Below are 27293 nucleotides of genomic sequence, written 5' to 3' on the forward strand. Positions count from 1 at the left end.
GTGTGTCAGTGTGTGTAGCTGTGTGTTTCCGTGTATATGTCTGTCACTGTGCTTCTGTGTGTCCATGTATCTGAATGTGTGTCAGTGTATGTGTATATGTGCATACATCTCAGAATCTTGCCAACACTACACACAAATACACCCCTGCATTCAAACGCCAACACTACATACAAACACCCCTCTGTATTGAAACACCACCAATATATATAAACACACCACTGTATCTAAACACCACCAATATATATATATAAACACACAACTGTATTGAAAAACCACAATACACACAAATGCATGCCTGCATTCAAATGCCAACACTACATAAACACACACTTCTACAGTCACTCAAAAATAATCCATACAGCTGACCGATGGTGTGAACGGACGCTTCCCTGTATAGCTCCCGATCAACCTTACCTTAAGAAGCCGCTAAATCGTTTTTCACCACATCATGGGTAACAAAAAAAGGCAATCTGTCCCTCAGGAGACTCCAGGGCCACCCTCTGGCAAAAAATCGGGCGATCTGGACCGCTACTTCAGAGAGAAAGTGCGGGTCCTGACGGAAGAAGAAATGGCTAAGGGGCCATCTTCCCCACGTGCGTCGGATCCTCCTAGCCCGGCGAGCACTAGTTCGGCGCCCGAGAACGGCAGCCACTTGCTGCAAGAAATCCTGCAGAAGATACCCTCAAAGGAAGAAATCGCTATCATGCTGGCGAAACTAGAGGCATCCGTGCAGGACAAACTCTCTGCTCTAAAGAGGTCCGTCAGGTAGGCCTGAGAGTGGGAGACTTGGAAGGGGACAGAGACAATATGCAAGTTAAGTTACTTGAAATAGAACAGAGACAGGATGCACAGGACATTAAACTTACACAATTACTTCGCAATAATGAGGACCTCGATAACAGGGGTAGGCGAAATAACTTGCGTATAAGAGGTATCCCAGAACCCCAGGGGGACACAGAAAATGTAAAGGTTGTTCTACAGACTCTATTTAACAAGATTCTGGACCGCCCTGCAGACACCCACATAGAACTGGACAGGGCCCACAGAGCATTGAGACCCAAGGGTCTGCCACAGGACATGCCGCGAGACATCATATGCAGGGTGCATTACTATACCCTGAAGGAAGACATTCTGCGACTGGCCCAAAACTCACCAGCTTTAGCAACCTCCTCTCCACATATACAGATCTTACCGGATTTATCCTGGCAAACACTCCAAGGCAGGAGAGCCCTCCGCCCGATCACTCAGGCCTTACAAGCTAAGGAGATTAGATACAGGTGGGGATATCCCTTCTCCCTAATGGCGTCACATCAGGGAATACACGGTATCATCTCCACTATACAAGATGTCCCTGAATTCCTTAAATTGTTCGACCTGCCCCAGGTGGACATTACGGACTGGTACAATCCCGGACCCCAGGAAGCTGCGCAGGCTCTACCACAAAGACCCCGATGGAGAGGAATAGCCGAGAAAAGGAGAACACCAGGAAAACGTCTCCCATTTACACCAACTACAAGACCTCGTTGAACAACTTAGGACGCTTGATCATCTCACCAAAACTGTAAAATTTTAAAATATCTAGATGACTCTTTCGGAGATACCCCAGCCTTGAAGATCAAGGCCCTGACTAGTCTACTAAATATTGCTTCTGTACTGAAAGAATCACTTCAACCGGTGTGAACGGACTAAACCACACAACAAGGACGAATTAGAAGAAGCATGTAATGTATATAGAATACCTAATGTGCAGTGGGTTTGACCAATGTTATATGCCTTTAATTGGGGAAATTACTCGTCTTTGTCTGCTGGTTTAGTTTAGTTTAACTTCTACAAGAACAAAAAAAAAAGAGAGAATTTATGTACAGGAGTAGGGTAAAGGATACTGAGCAGCATAGGGCCTTATTCTCTAAGAGACGAGATTGATAGTTTTGAAGTACTCTTAAACTCACCCCTGAGGGACATATATTCACACCCAGGTTCTAAGTCATGTTTAAAGTATTATTTTTGGTTAAATTCAGGATGTTCAGGCATATATGTATGTCATGATATATGTATGTTATGCTATCTGAAATGAGGTTAAACATGGTGCCACTAGACAAGATAGAATTCGAAAACGCCTTTAATTCCTAATTAGATATCGGATATTATGCTAGACTAATCTATACCCTCGTTAGCGCTTGGCGGCGCGACATTGTTAATTTTTTCACAAGGTTGTAGGGAGCTACAACAACTTTATAAACACTGTAAGAAACTTCCACGAATAGCTACAATACTAATTATTGGTTTATTAATTGATACCATCACATACCCCCGACGTAACCGACGGCGGTTACGAGCAGTGCACTAACAAACCATATACACCATTTAATAGTATTCCCGTTTCAGCAAGTGAAGCTGACGGAGTAAGTGTCAGGGTACCTGAGGTCTCTACCTCCGAGAGAGGTAGAGACTTAGTCGTTCATCCATCCGAACGGCCTGATTTCCCTCTTCATCGCGGTCCATCCGGTCATGCAAAGCCGGCCGCGAGGGAGTGACTCCCTTTTATAGCATGACGCCCGGAGGTCGACGTCAGGACGTCAACCCGGAACGACCTGTCACTCAATTGGTTCAGGACCAATCAGGACTCGACGGAGGTGTGTCTACTTATCTGAACAGGGCATTTAACAGTGCTTCTTTCATTAGCTCATTGCCCTGTCGTGGTTCTAGCTTGTTCTAGTCACTCAGTGCTCGTGTTTTCTAGTTATCCCTTTTGGTTTTGACCCGGCTTGTTTGCTCTATTCTGCTTATCTCTGTTACCCTTGATTCTGCTTGTCTATCGCTTACCTGTCTTCTGTTACCCTCGACCTCGGCTTGTCTTTGACTATTCTCTACTGTACTACTTACGTTAGTCCGGCCATTCTAAGGTCCGGTATACGTATCTGGCTACTGTTTGTACTCTGCGTGTTGGATCCCTGTCCCGATCCTGACAGTAAGTCATAGAGCACTGACTCCTGATATACTGGTACTAGTACCAGCTCACGCTTGTGGATCCTAGACTTAGGATTTACAAAGGAGTGTAAATAAGTTCTGGTTCTTAGTTTATTTGATTATTTCTTTATTATTTTTAAATTTTTTAATTTTCTATTTGTTCTATAATTTTTTATTCTCCCACTATACCTGGTCAAGACGTTCCAATAGTGATACACTTATAGCGTACCTAAAATTAGGCTTTAGGAGACATATAAGGTTATACCGCTTGAATCTCATTGAATGAGAAATGGAGAAACCCTCCAAGAATACGGTAGAAATTATTGATACACTGAATATACTTTCTTATAATGTCAAAGGCCTGAACTCACCAATTAAGAGACATATGGCGCTTAGGGACTTTCATAGACTTCAGGCAGACGTGGTGTTTGTACAGGAAACACATTTCAGGGACCCCGGAGCCCCGAAATTAAACAATAGGCACTTTCCCAAAGCATACTATAATAACTTCAGTAATAGCAAATCGCGAGGAGTGGCAATCCTAGTTGGAGCCCAAACCCCATTCATATACCAATCACATGATATTGATAGATCAGGCCGCTACATCATTCTCCAGGGCACTATTTACAATCAACCTATCACTTTGGTAAATATCTATTTGCCAAACACAAAACAATGTCATACATTGCGCAGAATTCTGGTTAAGGTCCAAAAACTCGCAACAGGGATAACAATTATAGGAGGAGACTTCCCAGGATAACATATCTATAGATGGGCAAAAAGACAGCACTGCTCCTAATTAAAATCATTTAAAATCAGTTAGATCACAGATGAGGAACCTAATGCATGGCCACCAACTAGTGGATTGCTGGAGAGCTTTGAATCCTACTAAGAAGGACTATTCCTTTTACTCTAAATCAGCTACCACATATACGAGAATAGATATGTTTTTAACACCCCAGAGAGACCTCTCTCTAATACTGTCAGCATCCATTCATAACATTACATGGTCAGACCATGCTCCAGTTCAAATTAAAGTTAGGATTCCCTCTATGGCGCAGGGAAAGGGACAATGGAAGCTAAACACATCTATATTACACAACGACAAAGCAAAACAGGCAATAGCTAACACTATTTCCCAATACTTTGAAGACAACGATACTCCGGACACTACTCCTTTCATACAATGGGAGACACATAAATATGTAGTAAGAGGAGAATTAATTAAATGGGGCTCTTTCCTTAAAAAAGAACGTAATAAGGCACAAACAGACCTTTTAAAAGATATTGCGCAACTAGAGGAGACTCACAAAAATAATATGACAGAAGCGACTCACCGCAAACTAATATCTTTGCGGTCTGACTTAACAATATTGTTGCAACACAAATCTAAGAAATCTCTGCTATGGAACAAACAACTTTTTTACGCACAGGGTAACAGATGCGGGAAACTGCTGGCTAATGCGATCAAACGGAAAAGAGAGAAAACTTGTATCCCACAAATTAAAACAACTGCCAATAAAATAGTACAAAAGAATGAAGGGATAGCAAAGGCCTTTACGGACTTTTATGACTCCCTGTATAATATCACAAAAAACTCCTTAGATAAGGAACAGATAATGACATATCTGGCAGACAAGTTTGACAGAGTACTCCCGAAAGAAGTAGCAAACTCCTTGGATGAACCCTTCTCATTCATGGAACTCGCAAATGCAATTAAATCCACGCCATCTGGCAAAAGCCCAGGCCCAGACGGTTACTCAGCATCCTATTATAAAACATACACGACAGAATTGGGTCATCACTTGCTGAAAGCCATAAACTCCATCAATACAGCCAACCCAATTCCTAAATCGAGCTTAGAGGCCAATATTACTCTACTCCACAAACCCGGGAAAAATCCAGATAACTGTGGCAGCTATAGGCCAATTTCATTGATAAATGTGGACATTAAGATTTTCACTAAAATGCTAGCGTTAAGATTAAAACCCCTTCTTCCCTCCTTGATCCACCCGGACCAAGCCGGATTTGTACCCTCGCGTGAAGCGAAGGACAATACCACGAAAATAATAAACCTAATCCATTGCGCACAAGAGATAACTCGCCCTACACTATTGTTAGCTATAGACGCGGAGAAGGCGTTCGACAGGGTGGATTGGACTTTCCTCCTGTCGACGCTGGAGACGTTAGGATTTGGCAACAGATGGATGCAATGGATCCAAGCGATCTATTCAAATCCTTCAGCTAGGCTTAAAATCAATGGTACATTATCGGACCCATTTCAAATAACAAACGGGACGAGGCAGGGATGTCCCCTCTCACCACTACTATTTATTATAGGGCTCGAACCGCTTTTGCAGGCAACCAGAGCTCAATCACAAATTGAGGGAATTAAGGTAGGGGACTCCCAATACAAAGTTTCAGCATTCGCTGATGACTTACTTTTCACATTAACCAATCCCATGTCGTCTCTCCCAGCTTTGATGGACACCCTGTCTGAATATAGCACATTATCAAATTTTAAAATAAATGCAGATAAATGTGAAATTTTAAACCTTACAGTACCTGAGAAGGACAGGTCACACCTACAGAGGACGTACCCCTTTCAATGGGCGGTAAAATCTATTAAATACCTAGGACTAAACATAACCCCGCACACTAAATCCCTGTACGGGGCCAACTTCCCGCAATTGTTAGACTCAATCAGCTCAGACCTAGACAGCTGGAACAAACCCCACTTCAGGTGGTTCGGCAGGGTCAACATATTAAAAATGAACTTACTACCAAGACTACTCTATCTTTTGAACACCCTCCCAATTTATATTCCGCGCATATTTTTCAAGAAAATACAAACAATATTCACCAAATTCATATGGGCCAATAAATGACCTAGACTAAGTTATGCCATTCTCACTAGGCCTAAAGACAAGGGAGGGATAGGCCTGCCAGACATATGGTTATATTATCAGGCCATTCACATGGGGCGAATAATCGATTGGGTTCGCCAATCACCATCCAAACTATGGATACCAATTAGGGATATCACTCCGAATGCTGCCCTGGCTCCTCACTGCCCCCAGTCACTGGAAAATTCCAAACCATCCAACAATATCCCCCACCATTAAAATATGGGAGAAAAATCTCTCCAGCAAAGACATAGCTCCAACTCCCTCACCACATTACCCAATCACTGGGAATCCGAACTTCCCGGCTGGGATAAACGGTTTACTATTAAAACCTCGAGATAACATAGACTCAGCGGGTCATATAACACTAGCAGAGGTCATAGCTGATGGCCAACTAACTCAACTGTCCCATCTGACGGCCAGCACTCCTTCTACTCTAATGCACAACTTCCAATACGAACAACTAAGACATTTCTTAAGAGCACAGGCCCTACTGAACTGGACACCTAGGGAGAGGACGAAGTTTGAACAACTTTGCCTACAGGACAAAACTCCGCCCAAGCAAACCTCTGCGTGTTACAAATTACTACAAGATCAAACACATACACGACTACCATACTTCACAAGAACTTGGGAAACATACTTACAAACTGAACTGGGGGAGGTAGAATGGAACGCTATATTTAAGAACATTTTCCATGCACATTCTAGTGTCCCGCTACAGGAGATAAATTACAAATTTATATCAAATTGGTATACTACGCCAGTAGACGTACATAGATATGACTCGACTCAATCCCCAGAATGCTGGAGGTGTAAGCTTGAGAGGGGTACATTTCAACATCTATGGTGGTCATGCAATCTAATTACAGGATTCTGGAAGGAGGTTTGGAACGCAATTCGACTAATAACTAGCTTAAACATCCCATTTAGCATAGAAGCACTCCTATTGCTACATCTACATACACCACCAGAAAGGTTCAGGTACTCCCTTGCATATTTCATGCTGACAGCAGCCAAACACACCTTAGTAAATAACTGGAGAACCTCTACGACCCCAACTAAAAAAGAATGGTACAATAAAGTAGAACACTTCCACACAATGGAAGAACTAAGGTGGGGAGCGCTAGACAAATACCATAAATACCAAGACATCTGGCAACCTTGGAAACAATTTTTGAAAGGTGAACTGACGTCCTAGAGAGACTTTCACGCACGACTTAAAGGGAGTTGTTTAGGCTCTTATTTCTACCTATCATGGATATTAGATCTCATGAATCATATTATACTCAGGAGAATATTTTGTTATATTATGTTATTACGTGTTAATATATGCTTAAAAATTCTAAATATACTGTTTAATGTGTTAAACTCCTCTCAACATCACCATGTTATGTACTTATACTTAATGTATTGCATGTTAAATAGTGAATCACAAAAAAAAAAAAAATAATCCATACAAAAACATGTGCTAACTACATAAAAAAATACACAAGCACTGCTGAGTGCTAAATACATTGAAACATTTTGCGGGGTTTTTTATTTTAAAGTTGGGGGAGGAGTGCCAAATATAGGATCTGTCCCGGGTGCCAAACGCTCTAGGTACGACCCAGGCTATACCCTCCTGATGGTGGCCCAGCAACTGATTGTCATTTCTGAAAATCTTGATTGATTAGTGCCCCATAGTTCCTCTTACTATAGGAGATGGATTTGAGAGGTAATGCCTATAAATGTTGGCAAATAAATTAGTATTTCTACACAAGTCACCAGTTGTATTCCCAGTAAAATTGTCGTTATGTCCCAGCAATATAATAAGATCATAAAATATGGTTGGGTTTGGCATTTGATATTAAGACTTACCATATACAATCACAACTACAGAGGTTGCAACAGTAATGTTTGTCTTTGAATTGGACGCAGTACAGGTATAGCTCCCATTTTCTTTCAAAGAGAGATCCAGTGTTAGAATGGAGTCATATTTTCTCAAATCTATCTCATTGTGTTTCCAATGGTAGGTGGGTGGAGGGAATGATGCTGCAGAACAACGTAATGATAAGGATGTACCCACGGTCAGGTTAAAGAGGCTTTCAATGCCATTAGGACCTGTAATGATCAGGTTCTCTGGACCATCTGGAATAATAAGACATATGCGGTCAAGGGATGTGTGTTAAGCAAACAAAGTAAAATAAATAAGTAGTTGCCACAAAATCTTAGCCAGCAAGCAAAACATAAAAAGGAGAAACACAACAAAAATAATTATGCTGGGGGGAGAGGGGCAGGGGGGTGGTGTGTGCTAGAAATGTGTATTATATCTCTGCATATTAGAAAAGCAACTGTTTGCTCTCAGATGCCAGAGAGTGGAAAAGTGTTATTTTTGTCAAATACCTGAAGGTGAGCTGTTACTAACAACATACAACGTCTATCCCTCTCTATACCTTTATTTAGTGTAACTAAAGACTTTGGATTTATCCTGTGCCAACACAGCACATTATTTAAGGTTATCGCCTGATTTCTTCATCACCTGTACTACACACTTTATTTAAAGGAACATTCTAGGCAGAAAAACCACTACAGCACACTGTAGTGGTTATGGCATCATGAGTGCCCTGTCATCCTCCCTGATTAATCGGTGATAAGAAGCTGTATGAGCTGCATGTTAGCGTTTTGTTTGGTGGGGAAATATATATTCTTTGTGTATATACTGAGTGTTGTGTTGTGAAGGGGATTTTTGCAGGTGTAGGCAGATTGTGTGTACTGTCTGTGAGGGACTATATGTGTGGGTGCTCTGTGTGTGTTTAGGATTCATGTAGTGTTGTTGGGAGTGTATATGGAGAACCGGGTGGTATTTGGGAATACTTACAGTCTCTACATATATTTATAAAAATAAGAAAAGTGTTTTCTTTCTCCCCCCATTTGAAGGAGTATCAGTTTTAATCTATATCTGCTGGAAGTGCAAACCATAAACCCCTCGGTATACTGAGGAGGTGCAGGTCTGGTTTAGGATATCTTTTGATATGCTTACAAGCCCTTCCCTCAGCGACCACTCAAGGAAAATGACTAATTTGACTAATAGAATTGTTAACCTTGTTATTTTTGATCTATTGCCAGGACATTATGATACCACCTTTTGTGTATGGGGCTGAGCCCATGATAAAGGATGCTATTGCATGAAGAGGATCAGAATACATTGGGGGTAAGTGTGATGTAGAATTATTGAAAATCTTTATTTTATTGAACCTGTATTGAATTATTGTACTAACTCCATTTTAACCCACATCACTATGACAGACCCTCCATTTTGTCCACATTACATGACAGAATTTCCTAACAGCATTTAGTGTAATGAATAGAGACTGTATTTTCTATAAAGACATGACTAACCCCGGAATTGCTGAATCTCCTGTAATTTGCAACATAGTCTCTCTGAAGGCCATGAGAAGCTGGCCTAATGAAATGTTCTATTCATAAAAGAACCCTGAACCTGACCACGAGACTGACATCACTAACTACGCAAAATGACGCCCAAGCCCCCCTTTCCACCGAGTAAGCCTTGTGCTGGGAAAGATGGTGCTTGAGCCATCCGTCCACACCTGTGTCCAGAACAATACCACCTCTCGGTGGGAGGACACCTAGCTAACCACTTAGTTTTTGAGGCAATTAATCATATTGATGGGTGGACATTGACATAGCCACTTAACAATTAATCCAATTAATGATGTTTATTTACTGATATCTTGATAATCAATGATGATGCAATTTCACCCTTATAAGGGTCTGCGAGCCCGGTTTTCTTCAGATGCTAATAAATTTCCTCGAAGTTATTTTAACCTGAACTCCGTGTGTCAGTCTGAATTTACTTCTGCGTATACGCAATTTATTAATCTCAGATTTGGACAGGAACAGATAGACATTTAAACATATTTGTTTATTTCTAAATTAATCTACATCAATTTGGCGCATCCAACGTGGGGCACCGGGCTATGGCCTCTGGCCGGTAAGCCGTCCTAAGGAAGACGCTGTTGGACGGAGGAATCCGGGGGGAAGGAAAGGAGATTGATCACCTCTGATTACACGGTAGAGACTTCTGCAGAGCCACCGGTATGTTCCAGCCCCTTTGATTGACCCGTCCACGTGTCTGTGACTGCTGCCGGGAGGACATCAAAGACAGGTAATATCTTGCCCGGTGTCTTGTTACTCACTTGTTTACCTGCATTTAGTCTATCTGTTGCCTGGGTGTGTTTGTATTGGCCTGTTTTAGCTTAAGTGCCCGGGTAGAGTGTTTATCTGTGTACCCCTTTTGGGATAAAGGGGGGTGGACCTTGGGGTGTTTGCCTGGGGTCCTCTGTTTGCCTGTTTACTCCTTTTAGGAACCACGTGGCTGTGGTTGTAAGGAAAAAGGGGGGTGGACCTGTGGAAGTTTTCCTGGGGGTCTTCTTTGCCTGTTTACCTCTTTTAGGAGCCTCGTGGCTGTGGCTGTAAGGAAAAAGAGGGTGTTGGATCTGTGGAGGTTGTGTAGACTCATAGCTTCCTGGGGTCCTTCTGGTGTCACTTTGACAGCCTAGCTAGCCTCATTGTGCACATAGCTCTGCTTGCAGAGAGGTGGTACCCTCCAGCTTCGAGCGCTGAGGCTGGTGGCATTCCAATTGTTATTTGTGGTGCGTGGATTCGGGCAGGCATTGCTGTCTCCATCACCACGGGGTAGTGAGACTTACGGGTGGGTCCGTAGGGGCGCTACGGGAGTGAGGATAGAGGTGGCCACACTTAGTGGACTGCTGTAACGAGGGAGGCTTACGGATCTCGGGCCGGTGTTAGTTGTTTTCCGTGGCCGCTGGTAGTGAGACTTACGAAAGTCGTACTCCGAGCGGGGACACTACGAGGTTGAGGGAGGTGACTTTGGTCACATGAGTAAAGGAAAGGGATTACTGTTGATTTTATTTGAACTGTGATGCATGCACTGTATTTCAATTGAATTGTTGTGTTTTTTGTTTACTTGGGAGTCATTCAAACTCCCGTGTCTGTCTCTATTTCCACTTCACTTTGACTCTTACTTTACTTCCTGTATTATTTACACTATCCACTCCTATTTCTCTTGTGAGAGAAGTGATTGGTCACACACTTCTCACCCCGCTCCAATCCGTGGCTACCACCTCGGGTATACGGATTCAGTGACTGGTCTACGTTTTGGGAAGACGCACTTGGGGGGACCCACCCTTCCTAGTGGCAGTCGAGCATTGTAGACGTTCTGTTTCATTTTCCTTTCCCTATATATGGGACGCCTTGTATAGGGGGATATGGGACAGGAATTGAGTAAGCCCAGTAGGGGCTGGCTCGCGTGTGATTTAGTTGAAGACAGAGAGGGTGAGGAGATGGTTAAAGGTGTTGAAAAGATTGCTAAAGTGTGTAAAATTGCTGTGCCTTCATGTGGTAGATTGCAGCCAGAAAGCTGGCGTAGATTACTGACAGAGAAGAAAGGCAAGCTTACAGATAATGATTTATTGCGTACTGCTGAAGCATGGTACAGAGTAGCGAAGGCTATTCAGCAGGAAGGTTGGGTTGAGGAAGAAATAGATCATAAAGGTGTAAAACTGTATGTGTATCATAATAATTGTGTTGCTGGGGCATTCCCTCAGCCAGCGCCCCAAAATGGCGCCCAGGGGATGTCCATTCCCAAGGTTCAGTCAGCAATAGGTGATAGCCAGCTGACCATGTCCCCCACTCCCAATCCTCCCATCACCCATCCCGTCATTTCCCCTGTTTGTCCGGTCCTGAATTCTGATGGATCTCTATTTTCCCCTTCACCATCCCTAACATTCCCATCATCCTCATCCATCCCTGCACTACCTTCTCTGCCTAATCCAAACATCTCATCCACCATTCCTTCTCTACGCTCTCTCTCCGCTGAAAATCCTACCCTCCCGTCTGCATCCACCCAGTTCACTAACCCCTCCTCCCTTGCTACTGCCAATCTTACTACACCCGCTCCGGCTCCTCCTACTACACCTATCTCTGCTAATCCCTCTCCGTTCTCTCCCTTACCCACTCCTCCCACAGCCCAGGTTCCCACTTCCTTCCCTAATCCTTACCCAGCTATCCCGCCCTCCCCAGGTTCCGCCCTAGCCCCCACCCAGATGGCCTGGCCATACCCCTTCCCCTACCCTATGGCCCTGCCCTATCCAAATTATCCCTACCCCCTTCCCCAAGCCACTCCCCAGACCCCGGTCATGCCCAGTCCGGCACAGTCTGCCCCGGATGTGCCCACATCCAACATGGCCACCACTTCCTCCCTTAACCCTAACGCAGCTTCCTTTCACGCCTCCAATATGGCGGCCCCCAGTCATCCAGCACCCCTGATGCCGGTACTTCCCGGTGACTATTCACCCCAAGCTCATAACCCACTAGCCACTCCAGCATCTGGGAATCCCTCATTTCCCCCGGTTCTGACACCTCAGGTGGTCCCGTTACGCAGAAGGGCCAAGGCCACAGATGAAGATGAGGATGAGGAGGGATCCCAGGACTCACAGGAGGACGCGGGGCCCCTGCCCCGCCGTTCCCTCGATGATCCTTTTGGACATACTGTCACGTTTAACATTTGTTATGAAGGAACACAACTGCAGATTTCTTAGAGCTTGAATCTTTATTAGAACAAATAAAAGATATTGTGACTTTAAGTCCAGAATTACAGGCACTGTAGCTTTAAATAATAAACGGTTGCTTAAGTCCAGAATTACAGGCACTGTAGCTTTAAATAATAAACGGTTGCTTAAGTCCAGAATTACAGGCACTGTAGCTTTAAATAATAAACGGTTGCTTAAGTCCAGAATTACAGGCACTGTAGCTTTAAATAATAAACTATTGCAATTAGCAGGTTCTGAATCATTTAGAGTCTGTTTGTTGAGTTAACAAGTTAGGTGATAAGCAATTACAATAGTTTGTTCCATTAGTATCTGAAGCAAGACAGGTGCAGCTAACTTGAATAGTGGATAGGTTGAAGATAGCTGTAGCTGGGTTGGTTGATAATAAGACTTTGGTATCAGGCAATAAAGGCTTTAGATCTGTAACTCTTATCACAGAGGTTTAATGTTACTTAGCTTCCGGTAAAGAGAAAACAGGTTCCCAAGTTCTCCTCAGAGGCGGTTATATCCGATGATATGTGTGTAGAGAGTTCAGGCTTTAGTTGAGGATGAGGAGAAGTGAAGGGGACGTGAGTAGTCTTCCAGTCCGGTCCGGTAACAGATGGCTTTCACAGAGAAGTTTGTAGCCGGTTCGTGAGTGCGGTACGTAGTTCAATAATCCAGCGTCTATCAGCTGGTGCGGTCGCATTAAGTAAGGAGACCGTGTCATAAGGGGGTGTGGCTAAACTCCGTGGAACCCGGAAGTAAGAGGATACCAGAATTAAGGCATGACACATACAGGCCGGGGGGATCGGGCCCCTCCTAAATATGTAGCTTTTAATCCTACTCAAGCTAGTGCTCTAATGAAATCACTCCCTGACCCAGAAAAGCAACCTATGCCTTTTTACCGAGGAATAGTTCAGATTCAAAAGACTTATTCCGCAGCATGGCGTGACTTACTGAGCATTTGTGCTATTAAAGCCGGGGATGCATATTGGCCCAGCATGGCCCGCCACCTCAGTACAGATCTGCTTATAAGTGACATTGATTACCCCTCCGGAGTAACTTTTTGCAACCAACTAAAAGAGTGGGCTAAGGACAAACTTGCAGATCAGGCTGCTGGCCTTACTGATATTATACAAGACAAAGGAGAATCAGTGGTAAGGTTTCATGCAAGACTGTTTCAAATGTTTACAGATTTGGGTTTTGATCTCACTGACAAGATCCATTCACAAATGCTGTCTGGTGCATTTGTCCAAAGTGTTAAAGACTCCATACGCAAGGGAATCATTGCTGCACGCCCTGAATATAAGGTAGTCCCTCTGGATACCTTACTCTTAGTTGCTAGAGGTCTGGAATCTGCCCAGACTCCCAGAAGGCCCACTTCAGCTCCTCTCATGGTGTCCCGCCCCGCACCAGTTCCAAAAGGCACTAAACCTGAGGATGGATATTGTTTTAATTGCAAAGCTAAAGGACACTTCAAAAATGATTGCCCAGAACCCAAGAGAGAACCCAAGAAGATGTCCAAGCCTGCCCCTGCCCCCAAGGCCACAATAACGGTTCCAATTGTTGAGGAACCAGATGATTAGGAAATTGGCAAGGCTGTGTCATTAACCCCTGTCATGGCAGTGTCTTCAGGGGATAAGGGGGGGCCACTTGCCACTGTGACTCATTGAAGGACAACCTACTACCTTTTTGGTTGACACAGGTGCAGCCCGAAGTGTTCTAAGAGAACAAGACCTGCCAGATCCATCATTTCTGTCAAATATTGATGTCTCTTGTGTTGGAGTGGATGGCCAACCAAGACACAATCCTTTAACAACTCCATTACGAGTTGGCAACTACCCCAGCTTGCTTGCTCGTTTTGTAGTATCCTCCACATGCCCAATTAACCTGTTAGGCGCTGATGTCCTCTCCCGCCTGCAGGCCTCTATTACTTTCACTCCAGATGGACAAGTAGAACTGTCTACCCCTCTGTCTGTGTCAGACACCTCAGCCTTGTGCTCCCTGCCTCTGATGCTCCATCTAGAAGAACCCCATGGGGAGGCAAAGGAACTGAGGTCCAATTTCCCGGATTCACTAAAGACAAGGGTACCTGCAAAACTGTGGTCCTCAGGCCCAGAGGACATAGGCCACCTAAAAGTTCCATCTGTGGTGGTAAAGCTCATTCCAGGGGCAAAATTACCAAGAAAACCACAATATACTTTAAAGCCAGCACAAGCTGCAGCCATTTCAATTCAAATCAAAGCACTCTTGGAGAAGGGTGCTCTCGTGAAATGTGAATCAAAATGTAACACCCCATTATTTCCTGTAAAGAAGAAAACTCCAAAAGGTGAACCAGAGAAGTACAGAATGGTTCAGGATCTCCGTGCTGTCAATGAAGCAACAGTCCTGGACACCCCTATTGTGCCAAACCCACACACTCTGCTCTCTGGAGTCCCACCATCTGCAAAACACTTCACAGTCATTGATCTGGCTAATGCCTTCTTCAGTGTTCCACTGGGTCCAATTTGCCAATACCTGTTTGCCTTCACCCATGAAATGCAACAGTATACATGGACTGTCATGCCCCAAGGGGCACAAAACTCTCCAAGTCAATTTGCAAAATCCATGTGCTCCATCCTTGACCCGTGGCAAGCAGACCATCCAGAAGTTGTATTACTCCAGTATGTGGATGATTTACTGCTCTGTGGAGATGACATATCCACAACTGAAGAATGTTCAATTAATCTCCTTTGCTATCTAGCAGAACAAGGATGCAAAGCTTCACTTCTCAAGCTGCAATTCTGTCAACCTGCAGTAATCTTCCTTGGTCATTGTCTATCTCAAGGTACCAGACATCTCACTCGGGACCGAGTCAGAGCAGTACTGGATATTTCACCTCCAAGGACTTCAAAATCTCTACATGCCTTCTTAGGCCTCATTTCCTACTGCAGAGCATGGATCCCAGAAGCCTCTCTGCTTATGCAACCACTCTATGATGCACTCAAGTCAGACCCATTCTGCCTGACCAATGAAGCACTGGACAATTTCCATACACTAAAACGTGCCATTGCATCTGCTCCTGCTCTGGGCCTGCCAGACTATACCAAACCCTTCAAATTGTTACAGGAATCCTTACCCAAACAAATGACTTAAGAGGCCGCCAAAGGCCTATTGGATGTTTCTCCTGCCAGCTGGCTATCGTGGCCAGAGGGACCCCTTCTTGCCTTAGGGCCGTTTTTGCTGCAAGAGAACTTATTGAAAGAACTGCAGACCTGGTCCTTGGCCACCCTCTGGTTGTCTTGGCCCCTCATGATATTTCTGCCATCATCAACCAAGTTCAGCTCAAGCATGTGTCTCCTGCCAGACACCTACGTCTACAGTGTCATCTCCTGCTACCTGACAACATTACCATTCAAAGATGTCAAGTTCTTAATCCATCCACTCTTCTTCCACTCCCTGAGGGGGGTATCTACTATGGGTTTATCATGGATGAAACCTACATCTACCTTCTCACTGGAACCATCAAGAAAATGCATCCTGATTTAACCTTTTATAAAGAACAAACACCTCTCTGTGAGGTTCCAGGATATGCCTTCTGTACCATGTGGTACAAGCCAAACATCCCTCCTGAACCCTGCTATGAGGATGAACTCTATCATTGGGTGGAGGTGAAACTCACTGCTCAAGACTTCTACTGTGACTCTGAAGGCAATAGCATGGTCCTGATCCAACTACCTTCAGTACTCAACTACTTGTACCGTCAGTGGGATACTGCTATTCCACATGTCCCTGTTACCAAGTTGAAAACAAAATCATGGAATGATCTTGGGCCCATGGCAAAATTATGGGCCACCATGGATGAATCACAGCTACAGGAAAATGGCATTGCCAAGTACCCAGCAACTGACCTTCTTGAAGCACGGCCACGCCATTTCCTGGAAAATGAATTTCAAGACCTGGTCATAGTGAATGATTATGACACAGAGACACCTCATGACTGTTTTGAACAGATGAAAATGGAGACAATACATCTGCCAACTGTACATGAGAATCCATTAATAAATCCTGATTTCACTCTGTTCGTGGACGGTTCAAGGTATGCTGATGAAGAAGGAAAATACCACACAGGGTATGCCGTAACCACAACAGATGAAGTTATCAAATCATCATCTCTACCATCAGCAATGTCTGCACAAGAAGCTGAATTACAAGCCCTGACTTCAGCATGTAAAATCTCCGAAGGAAAACGTGCCAACATCTATACAGATTCAAGATATGCTCTGGGTGTGGCACATGACCTCGGCCTCATTTGGAAGACAAGAGGATTTCTTACCACTGCCGGTACACCAGTCAAACACAGCTCTGCAATCAAGGAACTAATGGATGCCCTCCTACTCCCTGAAGAAGTGGCCGTCTTGAAAGTTAAGGCACATGGGAAGTTGGATACAGATGAAGCAAAGGGCAACCATTTGGCTGATCAGGCTGCTAAGCAAGCAGCAAGAAATTTGCAGGAAGTGGATGAAGAAGTGTCCGGACAAGAAGAAGTTCCTATTTTTACCTTGCAGACCCTTCCTACTGACCTAAGAATTTTGCGGGAACAGCAAGCTGCAATTACCCCCGAAGAAATCCAGAAATGGAAGAAGAAAGGAGCTGTCCTAAAGGACGGAATATACTACAACAACTTTAGATTCTGCCTTCCTAAGAATTTATATCCAGCAGTTGTTCAATGGGCACATGGACCTGCACATCTGTCAAAAGACTTAATGGCCGCCCTCATACAAAAGTATTATGAAGCACCTGGAATCACAACATTGATCAATAGCTTCTGTAGGGCCTGTGTCATTTGCGCAAAATGCAACCCAGGAAAGCCAACCAAAGTGCCTTTGAAACACCTGGCTAAGCCCATGTACCCATTCCAGAGAATTCAAATTGACCACATACAAATGCCCAAGAGTGGGCCTCATGAATATGCACTAGTAATAGTGGACATGTTCTCAGGCTGGCCAGAAGCCTACCCAGTGGCCAATATCACTGCAAAAACAACTGCAAGACGCCTACTTACAGACATTGTATGTAGATTTGGACTTCCAGAAGTCATTGAAAGTGACCAGGGCCCAGCCTTTACAGCAACAGTGACTAAAGAAATTTGGACTGCTCTGGGGGTGACCCTAGCCTTTCACACCCCTTACCACCCACAAAGTAGTGGCAAAGTGGAGCGCATGAACGGCACCCTAAAAGCCAGAATGTTAAAAATGTCACAAGAAACAAAGATGCCCTGGCCAGAAAGCCTGTCAATAGCTTTATTCAGCGTTAGGCACACACCTAGAGGAAAGCACTCACTATCCCCATATGAGATTCTATTTGGGACTGCACCCAGACTAGGTTGTTATTACCCGCAACAGTTGCAGCTTCAAACTGATGTTTTAGTAGACTATGTAACTGAACTTGCAAGTGCCTTGAACAAAATACATGCCCAAGTTTTCTCTTCAATTCCAGATCCCGATTTGGATACAAGTACCCACAACCTGCTTCCCGGAGATTGGGTTCTGGTCAAGAAATTTGTGCGGAAACATACCCTGGAACCAAGATTTGACGGACCATTCCAAGTTCTCCTGATCACTGCAACCTCCGTCAAATTGGCCGGCAGGCCACACTGGATTCACGCTTCCCATTGCAAGAAGACTCCTGCCCCAGAGGAAGCAGATACCGCACAACCATGTACCTCTGGTACATTATCTCCTTAATTAGCTTAATTAAGGCCCAGCAAGTAGCCATCACCAAAGATGCCAGTGGGTACACCTTCTGGTACAATTCATCATGTACCCGTGTGGCTACTTATACTTTTGATTACTGTGACATCGTAGAATGCCCATTCCCTACATCACAGATTCAGAATATCTATAGAGATATCCCTCATTCAAAGGACCCCTATGTTTGTGTAGTTGACAAACAATGGGGGCACAATTGTAACCATTGGGGGGCGGCGGGATGGAATGCCGGGCCTACCTGGGGTTACAAACCAAAAAGTGCCTTATCTAAAGTAGATGATCATGGTAGATCCCTTCTCCAAAGAATGACTCTGAGAAAGCCTGGAGGAGGTATACCAATGAAATTAATCTTAAATATTGAGCATCCCAGTCCAACAGATGCAGACCAGTATGTAATGGGAATGTATTGGAAAAAAAGGTTCCTATAACAAGCTAGGGCATTTCTACCTTAAAGATATGTGTAACTCTTCAGAGTGGCAAGGGACCACCCATATGGTCTCAAATCCATTAAAACCACACATCCAGTCCTTTAAAGACATGATGGCCATTGCAAACCCCACCTTTGAAGATACCATGGCCGCTGAAACAGGTTTTAATGACGTTAATCTATGGTTAGAATGGATGAAATATAATGCCAACAAGCATAACAGAACCGCATGCTATGTGTGTGGCGGTGCCCGGCCTCAACTGGGCACCGTGCCTTTAACCTTGCCAGTAGATATAGAAGAATGTGTTTTGAGTCTTTTTGCCTACCACTACGATTTCAATAGGTCCATATGTAAAGCATGGACAGTAGAGTATCCTCTTCTAGCCAAGGATGTCAAACCCCCAGATGGTGTTACAGTCTATAAAGGTAATTACACCTGTTATGCTAATTATGATGGAATTGGTAAATTTTTGGGTAATTTCTCAAAAGGGTATTGTGCCACCTACAGAACTGTCTCCATGAACCTTCTACAATTCCATACTAGGTCATTGGGGGATATTTACTGGTTGTGTGGGGATTTACAGCTAAGATCCAGGATGGACAAAGAGTGGTGGGGGGGAGTGTACTCTGGCTAAAGCCATCATGCCTATACATATTATCTCTGACACACACACCGACACACATGAGTCCAAACACACACCAACCAAGGTAAAGCGTGAAGCCCCAGTTAAAGGCAGTTTTGACCCTCACATTTACATTGATGCCATTGGGGTGCCTAGGGGGGTGCCCAATGAATTTAAAGCAAGATATGAAGTTGCTGCAGGATTTGAATCACTTTTCACCATCGTTACTGCAAACAAGAATTTAAATTGGATAAATTACATTTATTACAACCAACAACGCTTTGTTAATTACACCAGGGATGCCCTCCAGGGTTTAGCCGAACAGCTGCAGGCTACATCTCAAATGTCCTTCCAGAATAGAATGGCCTTAGACATGATTCTAGCTGAAAAAGGAGGTGTATGTAAAATTTTGCCCGACACCATGACATGTTGTACTTACATCCCAGAAAACACAGGCCCTAATGGTAATGTTACCTTAGCCATAGAGAAATTAAATGAGCTCTCTGAAGAGCTAAAAAGGAACTCTGGGATAAAGGAACCCTGGGAAAGATGGTTTGGTTGGATGACAGGATGGCAAAAGGCTTTAATGCATATTGGTATAGCAATACTAATTTTTCTTTTTATCTTTGCTCTTCTCGTTTGTTGTGTCCTCCCTTGTCTGAGAAAATTCCTCCTGAAGACTGTAGACCAAGCGGCACCCACTTTCGCACATCTCACAGTTGATGACCAAGATTTCCAAGATCTCAACTCACCCTGTATACCGCTACAAACTATCCCTTTTATTGATAAAGTGCAAGAATTCTAGGTAGGGACCAGCTTAGGGACAGCATCTGTCTGTATGGGAAAAGACTACCGTGTGGAGAAGTGGTGGGTTAGCCATCATGGGCCACCCATGGTAGTGAAGCGTTGGAGTGCCATGCAGACGGATGAGTTAGCCTACCAAGGTCAGATGAAGGGACAGAATTGCACTTTGCAATAACACCTAGCTAGCGGCCACGGGGTTTCTGTGCCTTTGGGCTAACACGTCTTCTGATACTAACTAATAAAGTTTATCTTTTAGAATCTAACATTTCATAGGGGGGACTGATGTAGAATTATTGAAAATCTTTATTTTATTGAACCTGTATTGAATTATTGTACTAACTCCATTTTAACCCACATCACTATGACAGACCCTCCATTTTGTCCACATTACATGACAGAATTTCCTAACAGCATTTAGTGTAATGAATAGAGACTGTATTTTCTATAAAGACATGACTAACCCCGGAATTGCTGAATCTCCTGTAATTTGCAACATAGTCTCTCTGAAGGCCATGAGAAGCTGGCCTAATGAAATGTTCTATTCATAAAAGAACCCTGAACCTGACCACGAGACTGACATCACTAACTACGCAAAATGACGCCCAAGCCCCCCTTTCCACCGAGTAAGCCTCGTGCTGGGAAAGATGGTGCTTGAGCCATCCGTCCACACCCGTGTCCAGAACAATACCACCTCTCGGTGGGAGGACACCTAGCTAACCACTTAGTTTTTGAGCCAATTAATCATATTGATGGGTGGACATTGACATAGCCACTTAACAATTAATCCAATTAATGATGTTTATTTACTGATATCTTGATAATCAATGATGATGCAATTTCACCCTTATAAGGGCCTGCGAGCCCGCTTTTCTTCAGATGCTAATACATTTCCTCGAAGTTATTTTAACCTGAACTCCGTGTGTCAGTCTGAATTTACTTCTGCGTATACGCAATTTATTAATCTCAGATTTGGACAGGAACAGATAGACATTTAAACATATTTGTTTATTTCTAAATTAATCTACATCAATTGCACAAAGTTAAAACACTGTTTGACAAATATTATGAGGAGGATTAGAGTGGCCTGGATATAGCCCATTTTTCTATAAAGAAGAAAATCCAAATATTTGAACATCCCTTAAAACAACAGTAAAAGAGTAAAAATAAATATATATTTATAATGAACAAACAGCCAAAAGCTTTGAAAGAAACACACTCACAGATTAAAACAAGTAGAAAGAGAGGTGAGAATGGACAACAGCTCAATTAGCCTGCCCTTCGGTGGGTTCCCACTCAGATCTCAAGCTGGTTTTAGCTCATCTTGTGCCATTACAGAGAGAACATATATGAAGCATATCAGACTGGTCCCACCCACACGGGCAGTCCAGATCCAAAATGCCAGCAAATTCTCTCTGCACGAGAGATACAGCAACCCCAGACGATCATTTCAACCTTGTAAGGTATCATCATTGAGGTATAGCCAATATCCTTCTTTGTTTTTTTTACACTCACAGATAGCTATTGAAATAAGAGCTATAAGTTATAAACAATAAAATGTCCAATAATAGTCCACAGGGAAGCACGCTTCACTTGAATGCAAAACACAAGTTATACGATCTACAAAAAAGTACAATGAATCATAGTGCTTACTATTAAAAACAAATCCTTTATTGCACATCCATGTGAACACTTACACTTCTAAACAAATACAGAAGAGAAATGTATAATATTGGTGTGTCAATTACATCATAAAAAGAAACAAGAAACAAATGGATCAAGCAAAACAAATGGAACTATTAATCAAGAAAAAGTTTCAAAGGGAGATTGCAAAGACACATGATGGCAGGCAGTGGCGTAACTAGAAAACCCAGGGCCCCGGGGCGAAAATTGCCCTGGGCCTCCCATATGTCTACCACCATGCCCCACATATGTCCCCGCCTCCCCCCCCACACATGCAGACAAACAGATACACATGCAGACACACACATAAATGCAGACACAAACACATACATACAAACATACACACATACACATACACATACACACAAACACATACACACAGAGACACATACTCACACACATACAAACACACATGCACACACATACAGAGAATCATACATACAGACACACATACAAACACACACTCACACATATAGAGACACTTACATACACACACACAAACACACACTCACACATATAGAGACACTTACATACACACACATACACTAACACACACACACACACGCAAAATGTTTTAGTCACCCTCCTGTTTCCTACCTTTTAGATGCAGCGTCTACTTCCTCCGCACGCGCGGGCTCTGTGTAAGCTGGGAGAAAGAGGCTGGGGCAGTCACTTCCTCCCAGCTCTGATATCATTACAGGGGGTCCGGTCACACCATTAAAGTGCTGCAGCACTGACTTGCCCCCCTGAATATTCGTTGTCATTACACCACGCGGGCCGGGGCTGCATTACATGGCCAGCTGGTCACAGGGGTCCGCAGGAGTGACGGGCCCGGTCTCAGCTGCGATCCCTGTGACCGCAGTAGTTCCGCTACTGATGGCAGGTTACTGCTGTAGCCTCCAATCTGAATTTCCCGATGACCCACATATGTATATAAAAAAAAAAGTGTACAAACAGCTTCTTTTTTTTTTTTTTTAATGCATTAAGTGTAATCGTCTTTATGTTATTGTACAGAATACTACAACTTTAGGTATTGTGTGAATTGGGACAGTCTCGTCTGATCTGTGTGTAGGGTACGCCTAACAATTACATTATTAGCATTTATATATTTTTAATGGGGGCATCCATTATCTCAAAATTAGAGAAAATTTAGGAACACAAAATGCGTGACTTTTAAGTCAGTAACATAAAGAAATCCTAAAATTGATTTCATATCATTGGCAATAAAGTCAGTGTTTACCTGTGTTATCTATCTATTAAAAAACCTTTCCAGCACAGATATACGATCTTACATTTGCAATGCATTTGTCTCCACCATCCCAGTTTTCATTGAATAACCCTGTGTGGTCTATACTCGCTATGTAACAATATAGTGTCACTTTAGATATATCAGAAAAGGCACCCAGGGAAGTATCAATATATTGAAAACAGGTGACTGCTTAGCGTGGTATGGAGCCACTGGCTCTAGTTGTTATGGTGCCCAGAGTATAAAGTATGCTGGCTCTAGTTGTTATGGTGCCCAGATGTTAAACTTCTCTCTTTATATGGCATATGCTCTGTACTGAGCTTGCAGCCATTCAACTGAACATCCAGGAACAGAGGTGACAATGGTGAAGAGTGAATTAATTGGAAAATATTTTTGTTTTATTTACTAAATTACTAGGAGTCACAGCAATATTGAATCAATTGTCCCAAAGAGTGTTTCAAGTTTTTCATCTGAAACTGACCCCCATGTACAAGCAAATGTGCTTTAAGCTGAAGTACTGATAGGGCACTCCAAGTATCTGGACAGACTCGCTGCATGTTATATGTTCAGATAAAATAACTCTTCAGACTTTCTATGTGTTTTCAGAATTTCCCACAAACCAAAAGATTTAGAACATGCAACTGTTCCAGTCTTGCTTCAACCCCATGGTTTCTACATTTAGAGAGCTTGACAGGAAACTCATCCAACAGACTGGATCTGACAAACTTCTATTGGACATTCCCACTCAAAGACCTATGTTGTTTGCATACGTATAAGTAGGGCACTCATTTTGTGTCATTATCATTCAATGAAACAGATCATAAAGTAATTCAGCACCAGTGAACATAGAACCATTATTCTCTACTTCAATTAATATAAATACTTATTAAGCATTGCTTAAAAGAGCAAGAAGAGCATCATAACAACTTCATTGAAATTATGTTTTTTATGGTCTCACCTGCATCATGCCTTGCGTCCCCATCGACATACAGTGTCAGAAATTCAGCAAGGGGAATCACAGACTGCTGCTGGTCAAGGACATTGCTGATTGGCTTAGAGCAGTCATCTGATGTTTTTAGCCAATCAGTAGGTCAATCATTAGCCAATAATTAATAAAAAAGTACCTATGTGAACAATTTAACCCCTATGGGTAAGGAAGAGCCAGGGAAATACTGGCACCAAAACAACTTAATTTCAATGCTGTTATATTGTTGCTATGAGTGTTCCTTTAAAGGGGCACTCTAAGCATCAAAACCATTTTTTTTTTAATTAAAGTTTTGTGTGAGGACCTCCAGCGTCGCTTTATTCCCCATAGGGAAGCATTGAAATTCATTTTCAATGCTTTCCTATGGGGTGCGCTAATGCGCATGCGCGCATTGCCGCGCATGTGCATTAGGTCTCCTCGGCCGGTGGGCGGGGTCAGTCTCGCCCAACGGCTGACGGAGGAAGAAGGAGGAGCGGCGGGGGAGGAGCAGGCAGCGATGTTGGACATGTCGCTGCCTGAGGTAAGTGACTGAAGGGGTTTTTACCCCTTCAGCAACTGGGGATTGGGGGGTGGGTGGGAGAGGGAACCTCCAGTGCCAGGAAAACGGATTGTTTTCCTGGCACTGGAGAGTCCCTTTAATAGGTTGAATGACATGTAAATTACACAACATGTACTGGAGAGTTAGACCAACACTAGTGCATATGGGGTAGAAAAATTAGTCTTTGTAGATTGGGGTATATTTAGTTGTACTGAGTGATCGTACATGTAGTATTGACGGTATCTTATAAAGGTAGAGTTCTGAAAAGAGTATATCTGTCTTAGGTAGGCCTATCCAGTAGGAATGTCACAGTGAATATTGTCTGACTTAACTTCCAGGTGTGTGAATCAAGTAGTGTCACAAAGTGAGAGGTAAAGAAATTGGGGTCAAAGAGATTCAATCAAAACTAGGGTGCATTTTAAACAGTGAATGGGGCTGTCCAAATACCACTTTTTTTCTTAAGTAATAGGTGGTTAAATGGTGTATTGGTAATTAGTGGAGGCTTGAGTTGATAAGTATAAAAAGGGTTTTACATAGGGTTTGATGTGTCACAGTCGAGTATTTTTTTGAAGAAAGGAGCGCCATGGCTGCCAAATAAGTGTGTATGTCAAGTAGTTTTTGGATATGGAATAAGTAATTTCCTCCATGATTCTGATGTGGTCCCTGGTGTTTTCAGTCTCCTTCGAAATGCAGGAACAAGTTGATTTGCTGTTGACAGGAGGTGGATAATTAGAACATGGGGAGGTGATTTAAAGGAAGTAAGAATAAAAACATCTGATGAATGGTTAAAATGTGTGTGCTTGTGATTACTCAAAACATTTGAGATTCGGTCCCAATAATTTTTTTATCAGAGAGCATTGCCAACAAATATGTGATGTATGCGCACTTGGTTGATGACACCTCCAGCAGGTATTTGGTGTGTTAGAGTATAATTTGTGGAGTTTGAGTGGAATGTAGTGCCACTGTGTTGAAGTTGCTTTCCTGAGTCCCCAGGTTGATAGGAGATTTATGTAGCTGAATTAATATGTTTTTTCCATTCATCAGGGGTAATAGATAGTTGCAGTTCTCACATCCATTTATCTGTAAAAATTGGGGTACCTTTTCCCTGTTCATATCGTAGTAAGTTGTACATAATTGAAAGATGTTTACCCTTAAATGATTTGGAAGAGCAAATAATTTCTAATTTAGTTAAAGTAAGGTGGCCAACTGGGAGCAAATTGGATGATTTTATAAAATACATGAGTTGTGTATGTTGAAATGTTTGCAAACCAGTATGTGGTACATTGGGCAAAGGTAGTGTCAATGGTTTTACTTCCTCATTGTTGAGCATATTGCCCAGTGTAATGTATGGAGAGAAAAAATGGCAGACTGCCTGATGGTTGACCAACGTTTCATTGTTGGGGAAATATTAATCTATTACCCCTGATGAATGGAAAAAAAAGAAATTCATTCAGCTACATAAATGAGGCTTGTGTTGCAACTATGTCTGGTAGTGATCATGCAATGGGATGGTATAGGAAGCATTGTAGTAATACAGTAGTAATACAGCATTGTAATATGAGAGTCTAGGATGTTCTGGGATGTTCATGGAACCAGATGAAGGTTGTAAATATTTTCTGCAGAGTGTTAAAAAATTGTTTAGGGAGAGAGATAGGTAGTACTTATAGGTATAGTATGCGGGGTAAACATTCATTTTTAGAATGTTATGTCTGCAGACGCATTCAAACTGAGGCATATCCCATGATTTTATGGATTTGGTTCTTGCTTTAATTAGTGGGGGGTAGAAAAACTCCAAAATAGGAGTAGAAGTAGGCCCAAAAGCATAGGTGTTAACTAGATTTTCATTTTCTTGGAAATAATTTTTAATTAATAATCATTGAAGTTAGGACACTACTTCCCTGTCATTCAGGAGGAGGTCACTAAGTTTTCATTGAGTGATGGGCTGGGGTAGGTAAGGGATAGTAATGGCAAGAGACAGGGGTGCATTATCCAACCATGTGATCGGTCCGTAGCAACAGGCTTTGATTAGATGCAAGAACCTGTGCACCATAAAGAATATGTCAATGAGTGTATATTAACCAGTTGGAGGTAAATAAAATGAATAGTCTGTTGCAGTGGGGTGCAGAACCCTCCAGCTGTCGTATTGTTGGGCTATGTGTAGTAATGACTGGAGTTGTTTATGTGTTGGAACTAGATAATCTCTAGATGTGGAGGATGTGTCAGGTTCATTGTCTAATGTAATGTTAAAGTCCCTACACAGGATGAGAATACCTTTTGTGAATAATTTAAGTTTGTGGTGTATTTTACAGTAGATGAGAACACCATTGGCAGTTGTGGGGAAGTTTGGACCACGAGTCGGGGCAGTAAAAAATCCTGTCTAAGTGAAAGGGACTGGTAAATTTTTAAGGGTGGAATATAATGTGGAACCAGGTGGTCTTAAATCCTCCATCTAGTTGCTGTTTAAACATCTGTACGGACTCTGATAAAACCACTTCTTCAGGCAGAGAATTCCACATCCTTATTGTTCTTAAATTAACCTTTCCTTTAGACTAAATCTTCTTTCTTCCAGTCTAAACACATGACCTCATGTCCTATGTAAAGTCCAGTTTTTGAATAGATTTCCACACAATATAATTATAATTATAAATTATATTTGTATAATGTTATCATATCCCCTCATTGTCACAAAAATGAGCATAAAAACAACAAATAATACTGTGAAAACAACCTGTGTGGAGATTTTTGGGTCAGGT

At 42.8% G+C, this 27293-nt stretch overlaps 1 protein-coding gene across 1 annotated transcript in view; it reads right to left on the minus strand.

Moving 5' to 3' along the window:
* LOC134578090 (carcinoembryonic antigen-related cell adhesion molecule 16-like) overlaps positions 1-27293 on the minus strand; it is a 152633-nt gene that overhangs the window by 33020 nt on the left and 92320 nt on the right. The window contains exon 4 of the mRNA XM_063437080.1: positions 7734-8003. Within this exon, the coding sequence (XP_063293150.1) occupies positions 7734-8003 (270 nt within the window). The remainder of the gene's footprint in view (positions 1-7733; positions 8004-27293) is intronic.

This window comes from Pelobates fuscus, chromosome 11, assembly GCF_036172605.1.
Source record: "Pelobates fuscus isolate aPelFus1 chromosome 11, aPelFus1.pri, whole genome shotgun sequence".
Taxonomy (NCBI): domain Eukaryota; kingdom Metazoa; phylum Chordata; class Amphibia; order Anura; family Pelobatidae; genus Pelobates; species Pelobates fuscus.